General features: G+C 41.9%; 2 protein-coding genes across 2 annotated transcripts in view; both read left to right on the top strand.

Moving 5' to 3' along the window:
- The window catches only part of ZHX1 (zinc fingers and homeoboxes 1), a 35,668-nt gene extending 33,116 nt beyond the window's left edge, over nucleotides 1-2,552 (top strand). The window contains exon 4 of the mRNA XM_041769098.1: nucleotides 2,457-2,552. The gene's annotated coding sequence lies outside the window, so the exon portion shown is untranslated. The remainder of the gene's footprint in view (nucleotides 1-2,456) is intronic.
- C9H8orf76 (chromosome 9 C8orf76 homolog) lies at nucleotides 157-19,345 on the top strand. The gene is made up of 6 exons (XM_041769099.1): nucleotides 157-285; nucleotides 2,457-2,552; nucleotides 3,283-3,426; nucleotides 8,160-8,617; nucleotides 13,134-13,266; nucleotides 18,949-19,345. The coding sequence occupies exons 1-6, from the start codon at nucleotides 169-171 to the stop codon at nucleotides 19,144-19,146; spliced, it is 1,146 nt and encodes a 381-aa protein (XP_041625033.1). The 5' UTR covers nucleotides 157-168; the 3' UTR covers nucleotides 19,147-19,345.
- The last annotated feature ends 450 nt before the right edge of the window (nucleotides 19,346-19,795 follow it).

Below are 19,795 nucleotides of genomic sequence, written 5' to 3' on the forward strand. Positions count from 1 at the left end.
GCAGCCGCGGGCCCGATCCCGGTTTGGGTCCCCCCGCCTCCACCCAGAGACTACAAGTCCCAGCATGCCGCGCTCTGGCCTTGACGGCCCCGCCCCTTCCGCGTTGGCCCGCACGTGGGCGCCGTTCTAGACCCCACCCCCTCCCGGTACCGCGGCGGCGGGAGCGCCATGGAGACCGGTTGCTGGTTGCTGGGCGGCGAGTTCGAGGACGCGGTGTTCGAAGAGAGGCGGGAGCGGCGGCCGGGACCGGCGGCGCCCTACTGCGCCAAGCGCTGCGAGCCGCAGGTGAGAGGGCGGGGCCTGCTGGCCTGTCTCCCGACCCCCGCAGGCCTGGGGCCCCGGGTCCCGCGCGGCCCGCCGCCCCCGCAGGCCTCGGCTCCCCGAGAGGCCCGGCCGTTTCCGAACCTCAGCGGGGGGGGCCTGGCCGGCGGCGCCCGGTCCTGAAACCTCGGGTCACGACGTGCGCCCTCCCTGAGGCTGCAGCCCGGCGGGCTCACCTGCTCCCCAAACGGCGACGCCGCCCGCACCGGCCGGCCCCTGTTCGGGCACCTCCCTCGGCCCCGTCGGCCCGGCTCGCGGGGTCAGGGTGTGCAGTTACACCCATCGCGGAGCACACCTTGACTGCCGCTTCCTCCAGGAAGTCTTCTCTGATTCCTCCTTTCCAGCAAATATGTTTGTCTTTGCCTCCCTCCCTCCCCGCCCCCTTCAGCTTGTATTACAGCCCTTGCCTGCACCATAAAGCTAATTAATGGATCACATTAGAGTGGGGGGCTTAACTTTACGTCCACCAGTGCCTGGCAGTTTCTGTTCATAACAGGAGCTCCGTGAATATTTTGAGTCCGTAGAATATTACTTTGTATTATTGCACATATGTAAATCTCCTCTCATGTGTAAGAACTACCCTACTATGTATCAGAAACTCACCTGTTTCTGGAAATGCTAGCTAGGTTCCTTTTGCGGTATTGTCTTCAGGTTTCCTTAAAACCCATTGTACTTAAAGGTGTCGGGTGCTCAGTAGTGACCGGATTATGTTTGTTTTATTTCACTTACCTTTTCTCCTTAACGCATACCTTCTTTCAGAGTTACCCGTAGTAGTTGATCATGCAGACTAAAAACAGGAACGGACTTGGGAAGTCATGTGGCGCAGCATTAAAAGCTGGGATGGAACAGGCCAAGGAGATAAAGTGTTTTACTAAGATGATAGGAGGGCACTGATAGCCAGGCAACTCTTTTAGAAATAGGACCAAGCAATTTTGACATGATGGTACCACCACCACAAATGCAGTTGCATTTTAATAGCATTTACCTGGGGATAGACTACATCCAGCCTCAGTATGTTTTACTGTGAGTAAAAAAGGAGGTTGAGCTACTGTGGTGAAGCTGGAAAAACTGGCACACAGACTGCTTTTTGTTACACCTTTTGCCTCATCTTGACGTTCTTTACTAACCAAGTCCAATGTCATTTTCCTTTCTATCCATAGGGTTTAAATCAGTAGAAAAGTGAATAAAATATTCCAGATGGCATTTCCTCAAACTTCTCTTCTACAGGTCCTTGGCATTAGATTGCACAGAAACCTCCTTTCAGCCTTAATTTCAGTCTCTTTGGTTAGAGTCTATCTTTGCTTTTATGACATTTTCATAAAAGCACTGTAAATAAAGGTAATTCCTCTTTCCTTTGTCCTTTCCATAAAGCATTGTCAATCCCTGTTCCATCTACTCTAAAAGTGTCTCTACAGGGAAATGTGTCTCAGTCTAAAGAAGCATTGGTGGGATCCCTGAGTGGCTCAGCAGTTTAAGCGCTGCCTTCAACTGGGGGCGTGATCCTGGAGACCCGGGATCGAGTCCCATGTCGGGCTCCCTGCATGGAGCCTGCTTCTCCCTCTCTCTCTCTCTCTCTCTCTTTCTGTCTCTGTCTCTCATGAATAAATAAATAAAATTAAATTAAAAAAAAGCAGCATTGGGAACTGTGCTAGTTAAAAATGTAGCTTCCCAGGCACCACCCCATTTCAGAATGCTCTAGATAGAACCGTATATGCCTGTGCTGCTTTTTCAGTGGAGGGGTTTCGTGTTACTGGTATGTTTATTACTCAAAATTATTTATTTATTTATTCATGAGAGACAGAGAAAGGCAGAGAGACACGGGCAGAGGGAGAAGCAGGCTCCTCACAGGCAGCCCGATGCGGGACTCGATCCCGGAACCCCAAGATCACACCCTGAGCCAAAGACAGACGTTCAACCACTGAGCCACCCAGGCATCCCGACTCAAAATAATTCTAATGAAAACTGAACCAATGCTAAAATTGTCATTCTTGTTGGTTGTTTTCCTGTGAATCTCATCATAAAGAAGTATGTCTCTCTTTGAGGTTTAATCAACTGTATGTGGGAAATTGCTTCTATTTAAGTAGGTGGAAAAGCAAAACTTAATTTCTGTAACATGCTGTTTTCACAATTTCTAGTGGTTTGATGAAGAAACGGGGAGCAGTGATGATGTTGAAGCTCTAACTCTGAAGAAATTCAAAGGGGACCTTGCCTACAGACGGCAGGAGTATCAGGTAGAGTTCAGCTCTGTGAGGTTGCGCTACCTGACATAAGCTCTTGTTCTGTCAGTCGTAGGATGTTAGTTGTGAGCATGTTGTTTGTGAGGGTGAATTTGATCTTCTGTGATAAGTGTTTGTAAACTCAGAACCCCAAGTTTCTGTCCTTTTCTACATGCCTCTATGTCATTTGTTTTGTGTCCTGTATCTACGATATAGGGATCTTTTTGGGATCCTTGCAGGTCTGTTTCTCCAGGTTCTGTTACCTCCTCATTCTGTGGGAGCCTCTAGCACAGATTCCTCACGGAGTCACGGGGTAGGGCACCCCAAAATGTGTAAGAAAAGGGAAGGACAAGTAGATACCAGCTTGCTTTACATAGAAGATCTCATTTCTTCGCAAGAGTCTTGTGTTACTTTGCTGATGAGAAATGGCAGGTAGTGTAGCAAGTTAGTGGCACAACCGGGATTCAATCCTGGTCTATTTGGCTTCAGAAAGCTCTTCCTACCCTATGGTGATATTTCCCATGGTGGTAGCAGTTATATTCTCCAGCCATTTCTTTTCTACCTTTTAGGAGAATAGTACTGACAAGTTACTCAAGCCTTCCTTGGTTCGTTGCAGAGTCCATTATTATAATACCTTCTGCCAAGAAAAATGTCATCCCTATAACTGAATCCTTATTTCTACTATATTTTTGCACCTCTTTTTATTCCTTCTCTTCATTTCCTTTATGTAACAAATAATTGGCAGAAAGCACTGCAAGAGTATTCCAGCATCTCTGAAAAATTGCCAGCTACGAATTTTGCCATGAAGAGGGATGTCCAGGAAGGCCAGGCTCGGTGTCTGGCTCACCTGGGAAGGCACACAGAAGCCTTGGAGATTGCTACAAACTTGGTAAGTGGTTTGGTTGCTTATTTTCCTTTTGCTTTCTTGGGATTTTTGAATAGTTTATTTTCTAAAACAAAAACAAAAACAACTTCTTGCCAGCAGCAAAATCTGCGGGTTTGGATAAGTAGAGGAAAATCGTCAGTGGTGCAAGAACTTTGTAATGAACAGTTCAGAGCTCTAGACAGTCATTTTCTTGTAGTATTTTTTTCTTTCCTGTGTTATGCCTAAAAATCTCATTTGTAAAGGTTTTATTTTTGGTTTTTTTGTTTGTTTGTTTGTTTGTTTTTTTAAGGTTTTACTTTTGTTAGGAATAAACGTTCAGAGTAGGAAGATCATCAGTAACGTTTATTTTATTTATTTATTTATTTATTTATTTATTTGTTTGTTTGTTTATTTATTTTAGATTTTGTTTTCCAAAATTTCTACAATGAACATGGATTACTTTTGTAAACAAGAAAAGTTAATAAAAAAAAAAGCTAAATACAATACTGAGCCAAGCTTAACAGCCTTTTTTATTCTTAAATGGAATTCGCAGAATCCCTTTTTAAGGGATGAAGAAAAGCAGTTATTTGCAGTTCTAGATTCTGCTTGTTTTTGTTTTCAGGTGAAAGCATTTTTTTATTTACTTCTGGTTTTTCTGTGTGTAAATTTTATATAAGGATTGGTCTAAATAGACCAATCATAGTTTATAGATGACCAGTTTTCTTGCTCAGAGGGAATTAATGAGGCGCCAAGACACTGATCCATGACCCCGGCAGTTGAAGTTGCTGGGAGGTCAGCCTAAAGTATGCATCCGATTGAGCTGTCCTCCTCCATTTCACTAAGAAAAATCCCTAAATTTACTTGCTGGTGGGTTCACTGCCTCAGACCTCAGCCTCTTGCAGTGAGAGCAGACCTTGGAATTTGTCTTTAGAATGTGGAAAACAGCTATGTCTTCTTCTTTTTCTACCCTTTAATAAATGCAGGTTAATTCTTAAGCTGGAAGGTAAGATTAGCTTCTTCAGAAGCACGTGGCACAGTGAACTTGATGGGATTTAACAGTATTCATTATCTGTCTCTGGGGTCTGCAAATGAGCAGCAGCTTTGGCCCTTTGTGCCTTTTTCTTTTCTTTTTTTTTTTTTTTAAAGATTTTATTTATTTATTCTTGAGAGATAGAAGGAGAGACAGAGCCAAAGACACAGGCAGAGACAGAGCCAGAGGGAGAAGCAGGCTCCATGCACCGGGAGCCCGGCGTGGGATTCGATCCCGGGTCTCCAGGATCGCGCCCTGGGCCAAAGGCAGGCGCCAAACCGCTGCGCCACCCAGGGATCCCTGTGCCTTTTTCTAGACATCAGGCACCTGTCCTTTGTTCCTGTGCTATGCTCTCTCTCCCCTCTCTCTTCCTGGCATCTCTTGCACCACTGTGCTCTTCCCTGCCTAACCTGCTGAAGGCAGTGGCAGCAGCATTAGTGTCTGGATCATTTCTGTGGTTCCTTCTAGCTTAGGAAGTCTGTTTCTGTGGCTCAGAGAAACATCTGTTGCCTGTCAGCAGATGCCAGCTGTCCAGAGCTTAGGATGTTATGAAGCAGGAAGAGGGACCAGTCAGAAGACCTTCAGCTCCCCTGCCAGGACCGAGAACTATCCATCAGGCTTGTAGGCCCCTTGTTGGAGAACGAACCAGCAGTGTAGGCCAGTGGCTTTCACTCTTTCTTTGAGTCTCTACATGACCTCGGACCTCTACCAATTTGCATAGTTTCCCATTGCCTGGTACCCCGTGTTTTGTTTTATTTTTTAAATTTCTTCCTTACAGACCTTTCTCTTTTGTTATTAGCTCTGGCCCATTTCTGTTTTTGTCTCGGTGGTTATTGTCCTTTTGTGTTCTGTACGGGGGACAGGTCGGTATATTGCATTGAATAAAATACACAGTCCTAGAGTGCCCCTCAGGATGCGAACACTTTATGCTCACAACTTCTAATTCACTCTCTTCTTAATGATTTTTGGGCAGAATTTGTAATAGAACTCATTTATATTTTATTACTTAAATAATTAAGCATCTTACAGTAACTGATAGGCTCATGAGATAAGCTATGGTAACGATGTTGCTTTCTGACGGTAAATGACTCTTTTTTTAAATGTGTGTACTCTACAAATGTTTCAGTCCCACATGCCCAGTTCTGGGTTCAGTGCTAAGGTGACAGATGAAGCATATCCATACCTCCCCCCCAATACACTGCTCATCTTGTATCTGGAGGGAGAATCCCAAGCCAGCTAACATGTGTCAGCTCTTCTAAAGTACCCTGCATCCTGTGCCTTCTGATATGACTGACTATAGCTCTGCTACTTACTAGCTATGTAGGCAAGCTCTCCAACTTCTCTGCTGTGACTCGGTTCCCTCTTCTATGAAATGGGGATAATAATAGAATCTATTTTAAAGGATTGTCATGAGGAATAAATGAGTGTAACTAGTGCTTGACACATATTAGCACTCAATAAATATATTTTTTTAAGATTTTATTTATTTGGGATCCCTGGGTGGCTCAGCGGTTTGGCGCCTGCCTTTGGCCCAGGGCGCAGTCCTGGAGTCCCAGGATCAAATCCCGCGTCGGGCTCCCGGCATGGAGCCTGCTTCTCCCTCCTCTTGTGTCTCTGCCTCTCTCTCTCTCTCTATGTCTATCATAAATAAATAAATCTTAAAAAAAAGATTTTATTTATTTATTAGAGACAGAGAGAGGGACAGGCAGAGGGAGAAGCAGGCTCCATGCAGGGAGCCAGACGTGGGACTCAATCCCCGGTCTCCAGGATCATGCCCTGGGCTGAAGGCGGCGCTAAACTGCTGAGCCACCGGTCTGCCCAGCACTCAATAAATATTAAGTGTTGTCATCATTATTGCATTTCAGGAGTTGCATTATTCTGGAAAAAATCACACAAAGTCATTTAAATGGAATTTAATTTCCATAGAGTTATTATTTATGCTGTAAAAACTCTTCCATCAAAATCATAGTTTGTATGTAACAGCCTCCACCCCAACATACATTCTTAATATGAAATGTTGTTAAATAGCATAAAGCACTATAGACTAGTTGTAGAAGAAAGGTAGCATTTCTTAAAGTCTGTGTGTTGTTCTCCTTATAAATAAACGACATGAAGATGTATTACTTAGTTACTGAATATCTGCTATGTCCATGGTGCTGTGCTCTCTACTAGGAATTCAGCATTGAACAGAAAAACTTGGGGGGAGAAATGAGAGAAGTAAAAAAGCAAGAAACAGATTCTTAACTACAGAGAACAAACTGATGGTTACCAGCGGGGAGGGGGGTGGGATTGGGATGGTGGGTGAACTAGGTAATGGGGATTAAGGAGTGCACTTGTGATGAGCACAGAGCAATGTATGAAAGGGGTAAATCACTATATTGTACGTCTGTAACTAATAAAACACTGTATGTTAACTGGAAATAAAATAAACTTAAAAAGAAAAAATTATAGAAGATTTCTGAAGGGAAAAACTTTAGAAAAAAAGAGTTTTATATGTGGTCAGAACTAAGGTCGAAATAAATGAGTTTTAAAAAGTAAGCAAACAAAAAAAAATCCTTTTGGAACCTAATGTTCTGTTAGGAAGGACAAAATGCTAAACAATAGTAATAAAACCAAATATATTTGTCTTTGGGAAGTTGCAGTATCACCAGATAGATTGCATGGAGCTTTATTTTCTGTATTCTCACTTAATATAGAAATATTTAGGATCCTCCCCAAGCTTTCACTCACTGGCCTGTTTCTTCAGGCTGCATACTGGGTAGTTTTACTTGTATTTCTGGCTCATTGTAGTTTTGTACAGGAGTTTGATCTGGATATTAGCAGGCCAGGTTTTCTTTAGGCTTAAAATTAACTGAAAGGTAATTTTAGTCTGCCATCTGCTCTCCACAGACTAACTTAGAAAAAGAAGCCTTGTTTTCCCTAACCCACAGGGCTTTTGCCATATGGCAAGTTAGGCAAGAGGTGGTGGCTCTGGTTAAAGAGACTTGAAAAGCATTTTCTGATCAGAAGGAAACCAAGCAACCCCTTCTGGCCAAAAATAATTGGCCTTGGTAATAGTTACCAGGGACGGCATTTGGATTCAATTATGATGCATCGTGAAGCACTGAGAGCTTCAGGGCTCTCCTGTTTAAGATGTCTAAGCCAAGTCAGATTTGGAAATGGAGTCCATTTGAATCCTCAAGGAAATTACCATTTGGATTTTTAGAAAACCTGGAATATTAAAATGGAACCGCTAGCCCAGGGTTAAAAAGAGTTGGCTTAGGTCTTTCGGCTTTCTGGCTAAGACAATGAAGATTACAATAAAAATTGAAGATAAACTGCCATTTTATGATTTGGGTGCTGAATTTTGTCAGGCCACTGTCACGTGAATTATGTTACTGTTATGACAGGATGTTTGGGAGTGTCTGGTGGTTATTTTGGTAGGTAGTATGTATTTCTCTAGGTTTACAGCTTCAAACAGTTCTCTGTACTTGTAGCTACAGAAAGATACCTCTCATTTACAGCATACACAAGTTGGGTTTTTTAGGCATCTCCATTTTTACATGAAAAATATTCTGCAGTTTAAAGTTTTTAACTCTTGGGGCCCCTGGCTAGCTGAGTCGGTGGAGCATGCAAGTATTGATCTCGGAGCTGTGGGTTTGGGCCCCACATTGCGTATAGAGATTGTTTAAAAATAGAATCTTAAAAAAAATAATAAAGTTTTTAACTTTTTTTTTTTTCTCCTTAGGAAAATAAAGCAACTAACACAGACCATTTAACCACTGTGCTCTATCTCCAGTTGGCTATTTGTTCAAGTCTGCAGAACTTGGAGAAAACAATTCTCTGCCTACAGAAACTAATTTCTTTGCATCCTTTTAATCCTTGGAACTGGGGCAAATTGGCAGAGGCTTACCTGAATCTGGGGCCAGCTCTGTCAACATTGTGTGCGTCATCTCAGAAACAGAACAGTTTCACCTCCAGTGACAAAACTATCAAATCCTCCTTTCCACACTCAGGAAAAGACTGTCTTTTGTGTTTTCCTGAAACGTTGCCTGAGAGCTCTGTGTTTTCTATGGAAGCAAGCAGCAGTAATAACCAGAAGAATGAGAAAGCTCTGAAAAATATTCAAAACTGTATGGCAGAAAGGAGAGAAGCAGTGTTGCTAGAGACTCAGATGAAAGCGTGTGCCTCTTTTATACGAACCAGGTAATGAAAAATGGATTAAACAACACAGGGGACTAGGCCAAGGGTAAAGGTGTTATTTTTCTAATTTTAAACTTCAAAAAGTTCTAGGCTAGACATTTGGTATGTTTTTGAGATTATTTTCCTTATAGTCTAGATGGAATCCTTTGAACATGTCCTTTTAGTAAGATTTAAAAACAAAACTATGTTTGTTCAAGAATATGATTTGTATCATTGCTCCAGATAAAATGTTAAAATTCAAAAACATTAAAACTAGAAAAAGAAAACTAAATGTATAAAACATTAACAGAGGGGAAGAGGTATTTTAAACAAGGAATTTTTCACTTGCAGTTTCCATGGAAATCTACTAAAGACCAAAATTTGTTCTTGTGTTTGAATCACTAAATCACTATTAATAATATGAATAAACACTGTTTAACTCATTCTACAGAGAATTCCTGTGGTTTAGGGACTCCAGACACTTTAAATCCATCGTAACAAGAGTTTAAGAGAAAAAAAAAAAAGTTTAAGGAAAAGGGGAACATACACTTGACCAAATCCCATAATTTATGAAAGAAACAGATTCTCTTAGGTCTCACATGATGCCAAAAAGGGAGTGCTTTTGTTGTTGTGGTTGTCGTCATTGTTTTTAACTCTGGAGAATTCTAGAAATATTAACAGTGAGGCTCACTGAGAAGTGGTATCTCTGAGGCAAAATTGTAAACTTTATTCAGCAGATGTTTAGTGTTGACTGTGTTACTTTGTGATTCAGAAGTATGTTGAATCAATGGTATGCCAGGCACATGCGGGGTACTGGGATCATAAAGATTGTTAAAAAGAGGCCCTTTTTGGGACCCCTGGGTGGCTCACTCGGATAAGCACCCACCTCTGGCTCAGGTCATGATCCCAGGGTCCTGGTATCCAGCCCCACATCGCATCAGGCTCCCTGCTCAACAGGGAGTCTACTTCTCTCTCTCCCTCTGCTACTTCTCCTGCTTGTGCTCTCTCACTCTCTTTCTCTGTCAAATAAATAAATCTTTTTTTAAAAAGAAAAATAAAATCTTTTTTTTTTTTTTTTTTAAAAAGGCCCTTTCCTTACACCACTCAGTGCTCTGAGGAAAATACATGAAGAGTCAGTGACAGGTGGCACAGGTGCTAATGGGTATGTGAATAGAACCCTATGGGGATAGGTAGCAGGAGCTGTTCAGTGTAGCAGGAAGAAGGAAGCCTTTAGAGGGAGTGATGCTTCTGTCGAATGTTTCTGGGAACCTCCATCAGCTGTAGAGAAATGTGTGCTAGAGCTTTGTATACCTTATTTCACTCGCTGCTCCCTGGGGTGGACATTTGTATCCCATCGGGGAGACTAGGCATCATAACTTAGAATTATGCCCAAAGTGGCACAGCTAGGAAATGCTGCCATGTTTTGGACCCAGGCCTTTGATTCCACAGCTTGTGTTCTTTCTGGGGTATCTTGCTGACTCTGTGGAATACGTCTCCAAATGAGAAGAGGCTGGGTAAAGAGAAAGAAAGCAGAGTCCACGGGGTGGAAGGCCTGGTGTAACACAATCTGCTGCAATGACAGCAGCATTGGTGGTGGAGCTGGAGAGGTGCGTTGTAGACCCTGAGCCAGGATGACATAGTGAGAAGGAGGAAGAGGGGTTTTGGAGTTAAGGTGTTAAAGAACCTAATAAATTGTTACTGAGTGAATGAGTGTGGACTCCTCCACTTGCTAGTGGTCTGATCTTGCACAAATTACTTAAACTCTCTGATCTCCAGTTCCTTCATCTTCATGGAGAAATGGGGAAATGCCTTCTTCATGGGATCATTAGAATTAAAGTATCTGAAGCTCTTGGTGTAGTGCACAGTATTTGGACAGCATTTGGTGAAGGTTCTACTTCTATACTATTAGCATAAGATGTTAAACGTCATCTTTAAGAATTTGGTCTTTAGGCTGAAGGCCTGAATAGTATTTGAAAGTTTTAAGATTTTTTTAAATTTTTTTTTATTATTTATTTATGATAATCATACAGAGAGAGAGAGAGGCAGAAACATAGGCAGAGGGAGAAGCAGGCTCCATGCACCAGGAGCCTGACCTGGGATTCGATCCCAGGTCTCCAGGATCGCGCCCTGGGCCAAAGGCAGGCGCCAAACCGCTGCGTCACCCAGGGATCCCTTGAAAGTTTTAAATGTCCAAGTGGTGTGACAAGAGCTGTGATTTCAAGAGAGAGATCTGGTGGCTGGCAGGATATTTTCGAAGAAAGAGTAGGGATCCCGGACCACCGGTAAAGGAGCTATGGAATCATCAGTGGATGGCAATCAAGACCTGACCCAGGACCTGACCCAAGAGGAAATGGACATCACTGCAGGCTGGAATAGCCCAAACTGAGTGACCAGCTGAGGGTGTAGGAAAGACAAGGAGGGGAGAAAAGGAGTCTAAGACCAGTCAAAGGTCTACCTTGAGTGGATGGTGGCACCTTTTGCTGCGACAGGACACACGGGACAAAGAGCAGAGCAGACTTAGGATGGCAGTAAAGATTTTGGTTCAGTGTGCTGACATTTGAGTGCCTGTAGGACATCCAGCTGGAGCTTTTCACAAGGAGGAGTTCAGCTCAGAAGAAGGGAGCTAGAGATGAAGGAGTTTTCAGGAGAGAAAATAGCAACCAGATGATAGAAGTCAGGTAGGATCGATTCTGAGATTTGAAAGTGAGGTCATTGCAGCCTTTGAGAAGGCAGTTTGAATGGTGATGGATGACGAGGCAGAGGGCTGAATGAGCATGACACGGAAGGAACGAGTGTAAGCTGTATTTTCAGATACTTTCAGGAGGAACAGTAGAAATGTACATCTTTGATATCCATCAAAGATAAAAGGGGTCACAAATATACATGCCTCCAGAGGCCAGGAGGTCATATAAGTAAGCAGGTTTGAGTGAATGGGGGAATGTGGGTCAGAGCATGCTCTCCTACCAGGCTCGCCGGTGACTTCCCATTGCACTTACATAAACGCCCCGCTTCTTTCCATGGCCTGCAAGATGTTGACCTTGCCTTTCCTTTTCTCCTCACTTACTGCAGTTATTTTTTCCTCTCTGTTCTAGCCACAGTGATCTTCATAACTTTCAAACACATCAAGCTAATTCATGTGTCAGGGGCCTCCTTCTGCCGGATATTCTGGTGGCTGGCTCATCATTAGGTCTTGGCTTGAGTGGTAACACAGAAAAGCCTTCCTTTACTTCCCCACCTAAAGCAGACACTTTATTCCCCCTGCTTGGGTTGTTTTGTTTGTACAGCAGTCCTCACTGCCTGAAGTCATCTTATTTATTTGTGATATCTCTCCTGTTCCATGAAGCCAGACTCTGTTTTTCGCCTACCAGTATCTCCCAATGCCTAGAATAGTGAGTGGTCCATTCAAGATGTGAAATGAGTGAATGGAAGAGCGAGTGCTTATGGAATAGCAATAGGGACCAGTGAGGCCTGAGGGAAATTGGAAAATTTTACACACTCAATATTTTTTTTAAAGATTGAAATTTTTTTTTTTTTTTTTTAAAGATTGAAATTTTTGTTAGAGTGCGTGAGTGCGCAGAAGCCAGGAGAGGAGCAGAATGAGAAGAGAGAATCTCAAGCAGACTCCCCCTGCTGAGCAGGGAGCCCGACATGGTTCAATCTCATGACCCTGAGATCATGACCTGAGCCAAAAATCAAGAGTCAGCCACTCAAAGGACTGGGCTACCCGGGTGCCCCCATATTCAATTTTTTTTTTTAAAGATTTTATTTATTTATTCATGAGAAACACAGAGAGGAGAGAGAGAGGCAGAGACACAGGCCGAGGGAGAAGCAGGCTCCATGCAGGGAGCCCGACGTGGGACTCGATCCTGGGTCTCCAGGATCATGCCCTGGGCCGAAGGCAAGCACCAAACCTCTGAGCCACCAGGGATCCCCCACATTCAATATTTTAAGAAACAATGAAGAGAAGAGCTGTGTGAAAACACGAGGGAGGAGGAAAGAGAAAACCAGGTTATGCTCATGATGGGAAGTTAGTGGTGAGGCAGTTGCCAGGTGGTCATCAGAGGCTTGTCAAAGATTTGACCTTGCTTGGGGTAATTAAAGTATGCTGGAGGATCTAATTAGTCCTTGAAGTTGAGTGGCTGTGGGCTCGGAGAGATTTAAAGGGTCACAGAACACGGACTTCAAAAGAACGCATCCCAGACACTTTGTGAGGAGGAGCCTTTGATTAGGAAGCTTGTCCTTTTCACTCCAAATTGTTTGTGCTTTCAATCACTTGACTTCCACAGGAAGCCCTTTTGAGATTTTGCCCTCTAAAGATTTATTTGAGAAGCTTTGGTCTATGAATTTTAGAAAAGATGTCTCTCCATTGCAGTTTGCTCCATTTGCTCAGGTAAGAAGCTTTAGGGATTAAAACGAAGGTGAGTACCTTCCTTTATCCTGGTAGGACTCCCATCCAGCCCAGAACCTGTGCTCTCTGCAAACATTTCCTCACTGCTTTCCCTTACCTGTTGCTCACACGTTGGAACTTAATGTTTTTCAGGCTTTTGCTTCAGCTCACCCAATCTCAGCAAACATCATTTGCTTTGGAGAAGAACTTAAGGACTCAGCAGGAAATTGAAGATAAAATGAAAGGGTTCAGCTTCAAAGAAGACACTTTGCTGTTGATAGCTGAGGTGAGTGTTCACATAAACCCCCAGGCATCAGAGGTATTTTTCTTGGCTCTGGTACCGTTTTTTAAGAAACAGCCAAATCTCTACGAAGGGACTCTTTTTCCCTGCTTTACATGCCTTTTGATCACTCAGTCCCTGAAAGCAGCCTCTTCGTCATCTCTCTCCTGCAGCATGCTGGAGGCAGGGACTCTGTTTCATTTTCTTGTCGGTGCTTGTTAGTACCTGCCTGCTTGAACATCGTAAATGTCCAGTAACTGTTATTTGAGTGCTGATTAAACGAATGAATGAATGTTGACATTCTTGCAGCATTTCCATACCTTTTTTCCTCCATTTGTCCTCAGAACCCTCAGCAGGGCCTGTGGGACAGGTGAATCTGGGAGTGAGAATCAGGTTAGGACCTGCCTAAGGTCAGATCATAAGCTGCAGCGCTAGATGGGAGCCCGTCCCACCACAAAGTCCATATTCTTTATTGCCTACTTTTCCACTACCTTGATGGTTGCAGAAAAATTGAAATGTCAAGGTTTTGACATTTGACTGTAACTGAAACTTGACAATACAGGTGCTTTTCCCATGCAGTTAGTCTATATCCATATCCATCCCACCGTCATTCTTTAAGAAATATTGCATATCTCAATTGTCTGGCTCCTTTCTTCCTTCAAACTAAGCATCCACTTAGACCCCTTTTCTCTCTTATGGGGGCACGCTCTCCTACCCATTCTCTGTGAGCCTTTTTCAACCTTTTCCCTTTCATGGGCTTTTTCCCTTGAGCCCACAGACATGTGCAACAGATAGTCTGTCCGTCCTCAGTTTCCTGTAGCCTTTCTTTAGTCTTTGCTTTCCTTCATCCTTATGTGGCATTTATAGCTATTAGCCACCCACTTTTTGTTTCCACTTCCCTTTACTTCAGAGAGGCAATATTAGTCTAATTTTCTCCTATTTTCCTAATAGTCCTCTGCCTCTTGGAACTTGCTGCTTTCCTCTGGGTCTTAAGTAATGACATCGTCTGAGGTTCTACTTAGGTTCTCTGTTCTCTTTGCCATCTCCCACAGAAGTCATAACCACACTCATGGTTTCAGTGGTCACCTCTGGGTTGATTATCCTCCAGTCTGTATCTCTAGTCCCATCTCTGGAACACTTGTCTCATGTCTCAGACCAGTTACCTACTAAGTGGTTAATCTGAAATGATAACTGATGATCCTACTGTCACTTCAGGTACAAAGTGTCTAAAATGGAGCTACTCATCAAAACACTTTCCAGTCAATCTTCTGTCAGTATCTAGCAGAGAGAAGTTGGAGAGAACCCTCTCCATGCTAGACGTTGTTTTTTTCATCACTGCTGTGTGTCATTCTGTTATCTAGACCTGGGGCCTCGCTAGCTGTGAGCCATCTCCTCTCCTGCAGGCACGCAGTCACCCTTCCTTCAGGTCCACCTTTCATTTCTCTTGCACCGCCAGCACCCTCATCCCTACCACCTCTGCTTGGCTCTCCTTGCCTCCTAACTTTCTCCCCTCAGATATGACTGAACGTTGCTGCTGCTGGATTTCTCTTACAACATTGCTTTGAGCGTATTACCTGCTTGCCCCAAAACCAAAGTGTGTCACCATCACCTCGGAGGTCAAGTCTATTTTAGGTGCCTCCATATGATATCCAAGGCCTCCCAGAGAGTAACCCCAAACTTACGACCTAGTAATTCCTTACACAAATCCTTTGCATCCTCTAAACTAATCTGCCACATCTAACAGACTTGTGGGTTTTCTCATCTCCACCCACTTACTGTATTTCCATTCTCAAAGACCCCACTGAGGTTCCATACCCTGTAGGAAGCTTTCCCTGAACGTTCCTGTCTGTGGCAATGGCTCCCTCCTCTCAGCTCAGGGAGAGTGAAGTGTTGAATAGGTAGCTCTTTGGACCCTATAAGAAATACAAGAATATGTCTCAATTTTTCAACTAGATTTTAGGTTTCCTTATAAGTAAGGTTATCCTTAAAAAGAAGACATCCTTACAAGATGTCTTAAAAATCTTCATACTCTTTATCTTTACCACGCTCAGTACATCTGTGGACTGAGTGCAATAGTATTTCTCCACCTTGACAATGCATGTGAAGGACCTGTGGAGCTTTTTAACAAAGACTAATGGGGGCAGCCCGCGGGCTCAGCAGTTTGGCGCCACCTTCAGCCCAGGCATGATCCTGGAGACCCGGGATCGAGTCCCATGTTGGGCTCCCTCCATGGAGCCTGCTTCTCCCTCTGCCTGTGTCTCTGCCTCTCTCTCTCCTCTCTGTGTTTCTCATGAATAAATAAATAAAATCTTAAAAAAAAAAAAAAAACTAATGTCTGGACCCTCATTGGGATTATAATTAATATACACTTCATTTTGTGCTCCATAAATCTTACTTGGTGACATGAGCATGACCCTGTGTCCTTAAATATCCTTTGATTGCATACATTTTTTTTTCTTATCATTGTTTTATTTGAATTAGGATCTAGGGCACCTGGCTGGCTCAGTTGGTAGAACATCCAACTCTTCTTCTCTAATGTGGGTACAAGCCTCACATTGGGTGTGTCCATATAAGATCCACGGACTGTATTTGGTTCTTCTGTCTCTTATATCTCTTTTATTCTATAAAAGCTACCCTTCTCTGCTTTTTTAAGATGAAAAATATATAACATAAAATTTGCCATCTTAACCATGTTTAATGTACAATTCATTAATCACATGCACAGTGTTGTGCAACCATCAGCACTACTTCCAAAATTTTTTCATCATCCCTAAGAGAAACTCTAACCATTAAGCAATAATTTCCATTCCCTCCCAACCTCTAGTAACCTCTAATCTACTTCCTGTGTCTATGAATTTGCCTATATTAGATATTTCAAACAGTGGAGTCCTATAATATTTGCCCTTTTATATCTGGCTTCTTTCACTTAATGTAGTGTTTCAAGGTTCATCCATTATTGTAGCATGTGTCAGAACTTCATTCCTTTTTATAGCTGAATAATGTTCCATTGCATTTATGTATATGCCACATTTTGTTTATCCATTCATCTGTCAAATGGCACTTAGATCATTTCCACCTTTTGGCTATTGTGAATAATACTACTATGAACATTGGCATACAAGTATCTGTTTGAATTCCTGATTTAAATTCTTCTGGATATATATATACCTAAGAATGGAGTTTGCTGGGTCACGTGGTGATTCTGTTTAATTTTTGAAGAACTGCCAAACTGTACATTTAACCTTATACTCTTATTTTTACCTGACATAGTAACATGATTGTGTCCCCGTATCTTTTTTTTTTTTTTTTTTAAGATTTATTTATTTTAGAGAGAGAGCATGCCTTCTTGGGGAGAGGTAGAGAGACAGGGAGGGAGAAACTCAAACAGACTCTGCACTGAGTGCAGAGCACAAAGCCCGATGTGGGGCTTGATCCCATGACCCTGAGATCACAACCTGTACCTCTACAGGGTTGTTTAAGTATGTCCTTTTTTAAAAAATTTAATTTTATTTATTCATGAGAGAGAGAGAGAGAGAGAGAGAGAGAGAGAGGCAGAGACAGGCAGAGGGAGAAGCAGGCTCCATGCAGGGAGCCCAACGTGGGACTCGATCCCAAGTCTCCAGGATCACACCCCAGGCTGCAGGCGGCGCTAAACCACTGTGCCACCAGGGCTGCCCAAGTATGTCCTTTTTAATGGCGGGATAGTGGTCCAGTTATAGCTTTGGACGAGCTATCATTTATTTACTTAAGTCCTCTATATTGAACATTTAACAAATATTAACTGTCTATTTTAATAACTCTTTGCCAAAAAAAAAAATCAGTGTATTCCTTTTAGAATAGATTACTAGGAATAGAATCACTGGGTTAAAATATATAAACATTTTTAAAGAAACTCTTTTTCCAAATTATGATTCAGAAAGCTGGTTCAATTTACATATCCTGTATGAGAATACTGATTTTCCTTCTCTAAACCCTATTTAGATTGAACCATATGAAATTGTCAAGTTGATCATTTTGACCTATAAAAACAGTTTTATACGTATTAGTCAACTTATTTTTCAAAATCTGCAACTTGATTAGTAAAAATGGCACTTTTTAGTGTTAATTTACTTATTTGATTACTCTTAAGATGAACAGTTTTTTCATGTTTATGGGCCCCTATTTTGTGAAATACCTAGTCATGCTTTTTCATTATTCTATTTGTATGTTTCTGTTTTTCTTAATAATTTTTAAGAGCTCTCTCTATACTAGGCTTGCTAACCTTTTATATGTTGTAGTATTTTCTGAAGTTTATGATTTTTTTTGACATATAGAAGTTTAAATTATTTTATATGGTCAGATGTTTTTGCAGATATTTTGACAACTGTGAATTATGCACCTGCTAATCCCTCTTTCTGGAGTATTGTATTATTTGGATATTACTATTCAATTCTCTTTTTTATTAAAAAAAAAAAAGACTTTTAGGGTTATATCCTGGATTTTAAAATACTTCATTCATTGAGTCCAAGAAATCATCAATTGTAAGACACATCATTATTTGATGGGCCACTAAAAAGAAAATTAAGATGCCATTTATGCTGTGACATGCCAGTGTTGCTTGATGTCAGAAATGTTAAAATACAAAACAAAAGTTGTCTTAGAATTAATGAAAATACAAAGCTATAATAAATGCTGATAGTTGACTGGGAAAGCTATTCATCTCGTTAGCTCCTGCCTCAAATAATAAGTAGTCTTTGAAGATTTAAAGTCAGTGGAAACTGTTCTTTGGATGTGCTTATTAATCCACTGTAATTTGAGTATTCATGAACACATTGGATCTCAGGGTTTGCAAGAAATTTAGGCATTATCTAGTCCAAATCCAAGTGACTTAAATTCTCTCTACAGCATCCCTGCCAGATGGTTCCCTAACCTTTCGTGCCAATGGTATGAAGTGTGTTGGAACTTAATTTTAGTTCACTGTCCTTACCAAAGATGGGCTGATCACTTAGTGGGTTCAGGTGCAAGCTTTCCACATCTTAACTTTTGCGCGTCTTATCAGAAACTAACAAAATATCTGGGCCTGATTCTGACCAGTAGGGAGCAGTGTTGTGCCTTGGGAAGGTAAACAAGCTCCTCAAGGTCCTGGAGGCTGCTGTGACCTCTCCAGAGGGATTGAGTACTCTCTGGGTCAGGAGAGGGTAGGCCCAGCTACTTGCTACTTGCTTCTTGCTTATTTGCTGCCTTTGACTTCTTTGGAGAACTTCTAAGAGGAAGAATCTATGCCCCCATCTTACCCCCAGCAGCAGTTTTCTGCCCAAGCTCTGCTTTCTGATTATTTTATGAGGAGGGAGAAGTACTCACAGATGTGTTCTTGCCAGCAAAAGATGATCTTTGATTTGAGATGGTTGGCCGGGCACTCTCTGTAGGCTGAATAGCTGCCACATTGGTCATTTCAGTGATTTGTTCAGTCAGGGGAAGATAAGAGGAGAAATATGGGGTATTTTACTTATGTAGTCCTTGGATCACTACTTCTGAACAAACATCTTTTCAATATGTTGGAATTGTTGGAATTATCCCCTGGCTACTAAAATATTTCTGCTTGCTTTTTGGTATGAAATCCTTTACACTTGATGCATAGCATAGTCTTCTATTCCATGTCTGCTGCCCCTTTCACTGGGACTTTTTTTTTTTTTTTTCCTCCTGCTGTAGGTTATGGGAGAAGATATCGTCCCAGAAAAAATAAAAGATGAGGTTCATACAGAGGTGAAGTGTGTTGGTTCTACAGCCCTGACTGCCTTGGTGATTGCATCTTCGAAAGAATTTGAAGACAAGTGGTTCAAAAAGATCAAAGACCACTTCTGTCCCTTTGAAAATCAGTTCCATACAGAGATACAAATCTTGGCTTAGTGGTCCCTTTAAAAACAAAAGAAAACATCCTGCACTGTTTTAATTGTCCTTATTTATTTCGGATAGAATCCATACTAATCATGGAATATAATAAATTTATTTATTTAAAAAAAATTTTTTTTGGAATACAGTAAATTTAAAATGATTGTTTTTATAAAAACAGCTTCTCTTCCAGATTATTTCTACTGTGTCATTTCTTGATTTTTTTGTTTCCATTGTAGATTTTTACCATTCACTTATATTTTTTTTTTATACAAGTTTCTTTCTTTTATTTATTTATTTGTTTATTTATTTATTTATGATAGTCACACACAGAGAGAGAGAGAGAGGCAGAGACACAAGCAGGCTCCATGCACCGGGAGCCCAATGTGGGATTTGATCCTGGGTCCCCAGGATCAGGCCCTGGGCCAAAGGCAGGCACCAAACCACTGCGCCACCCAGGGATCCCAGCCATTCACTTATCTTAAACCTACTATCCCTTTAGAAGGTACCTGTTGGGAAAGTGAATAAAAGAGGCTTTTAGATACTAATAGTTTTTTTTAAACAGGTACTGTGTTATAATCAACAATAAAAGTATCCACATTGTTTAGGTAAATTCATCAGGAAAGAACGAGAATGTTGAAACATAAAAGTAAACCATTTCTAAGAA

This window comes from Vulpes lagopus, chromosome 9 (assembly GCF_018345385.1).
Source record: "Vulpes lagopus strain Blue_001 chromosome 9, ASM1834538v1, whole genome shotgun sequence".
In the NCBI taxonomy this organism is placed as follows: Eukaryota; Metazoa; Chordata; class Mammalia; order Carnivora; family Canidae; genus Vulpes; species Vulpes lagopus.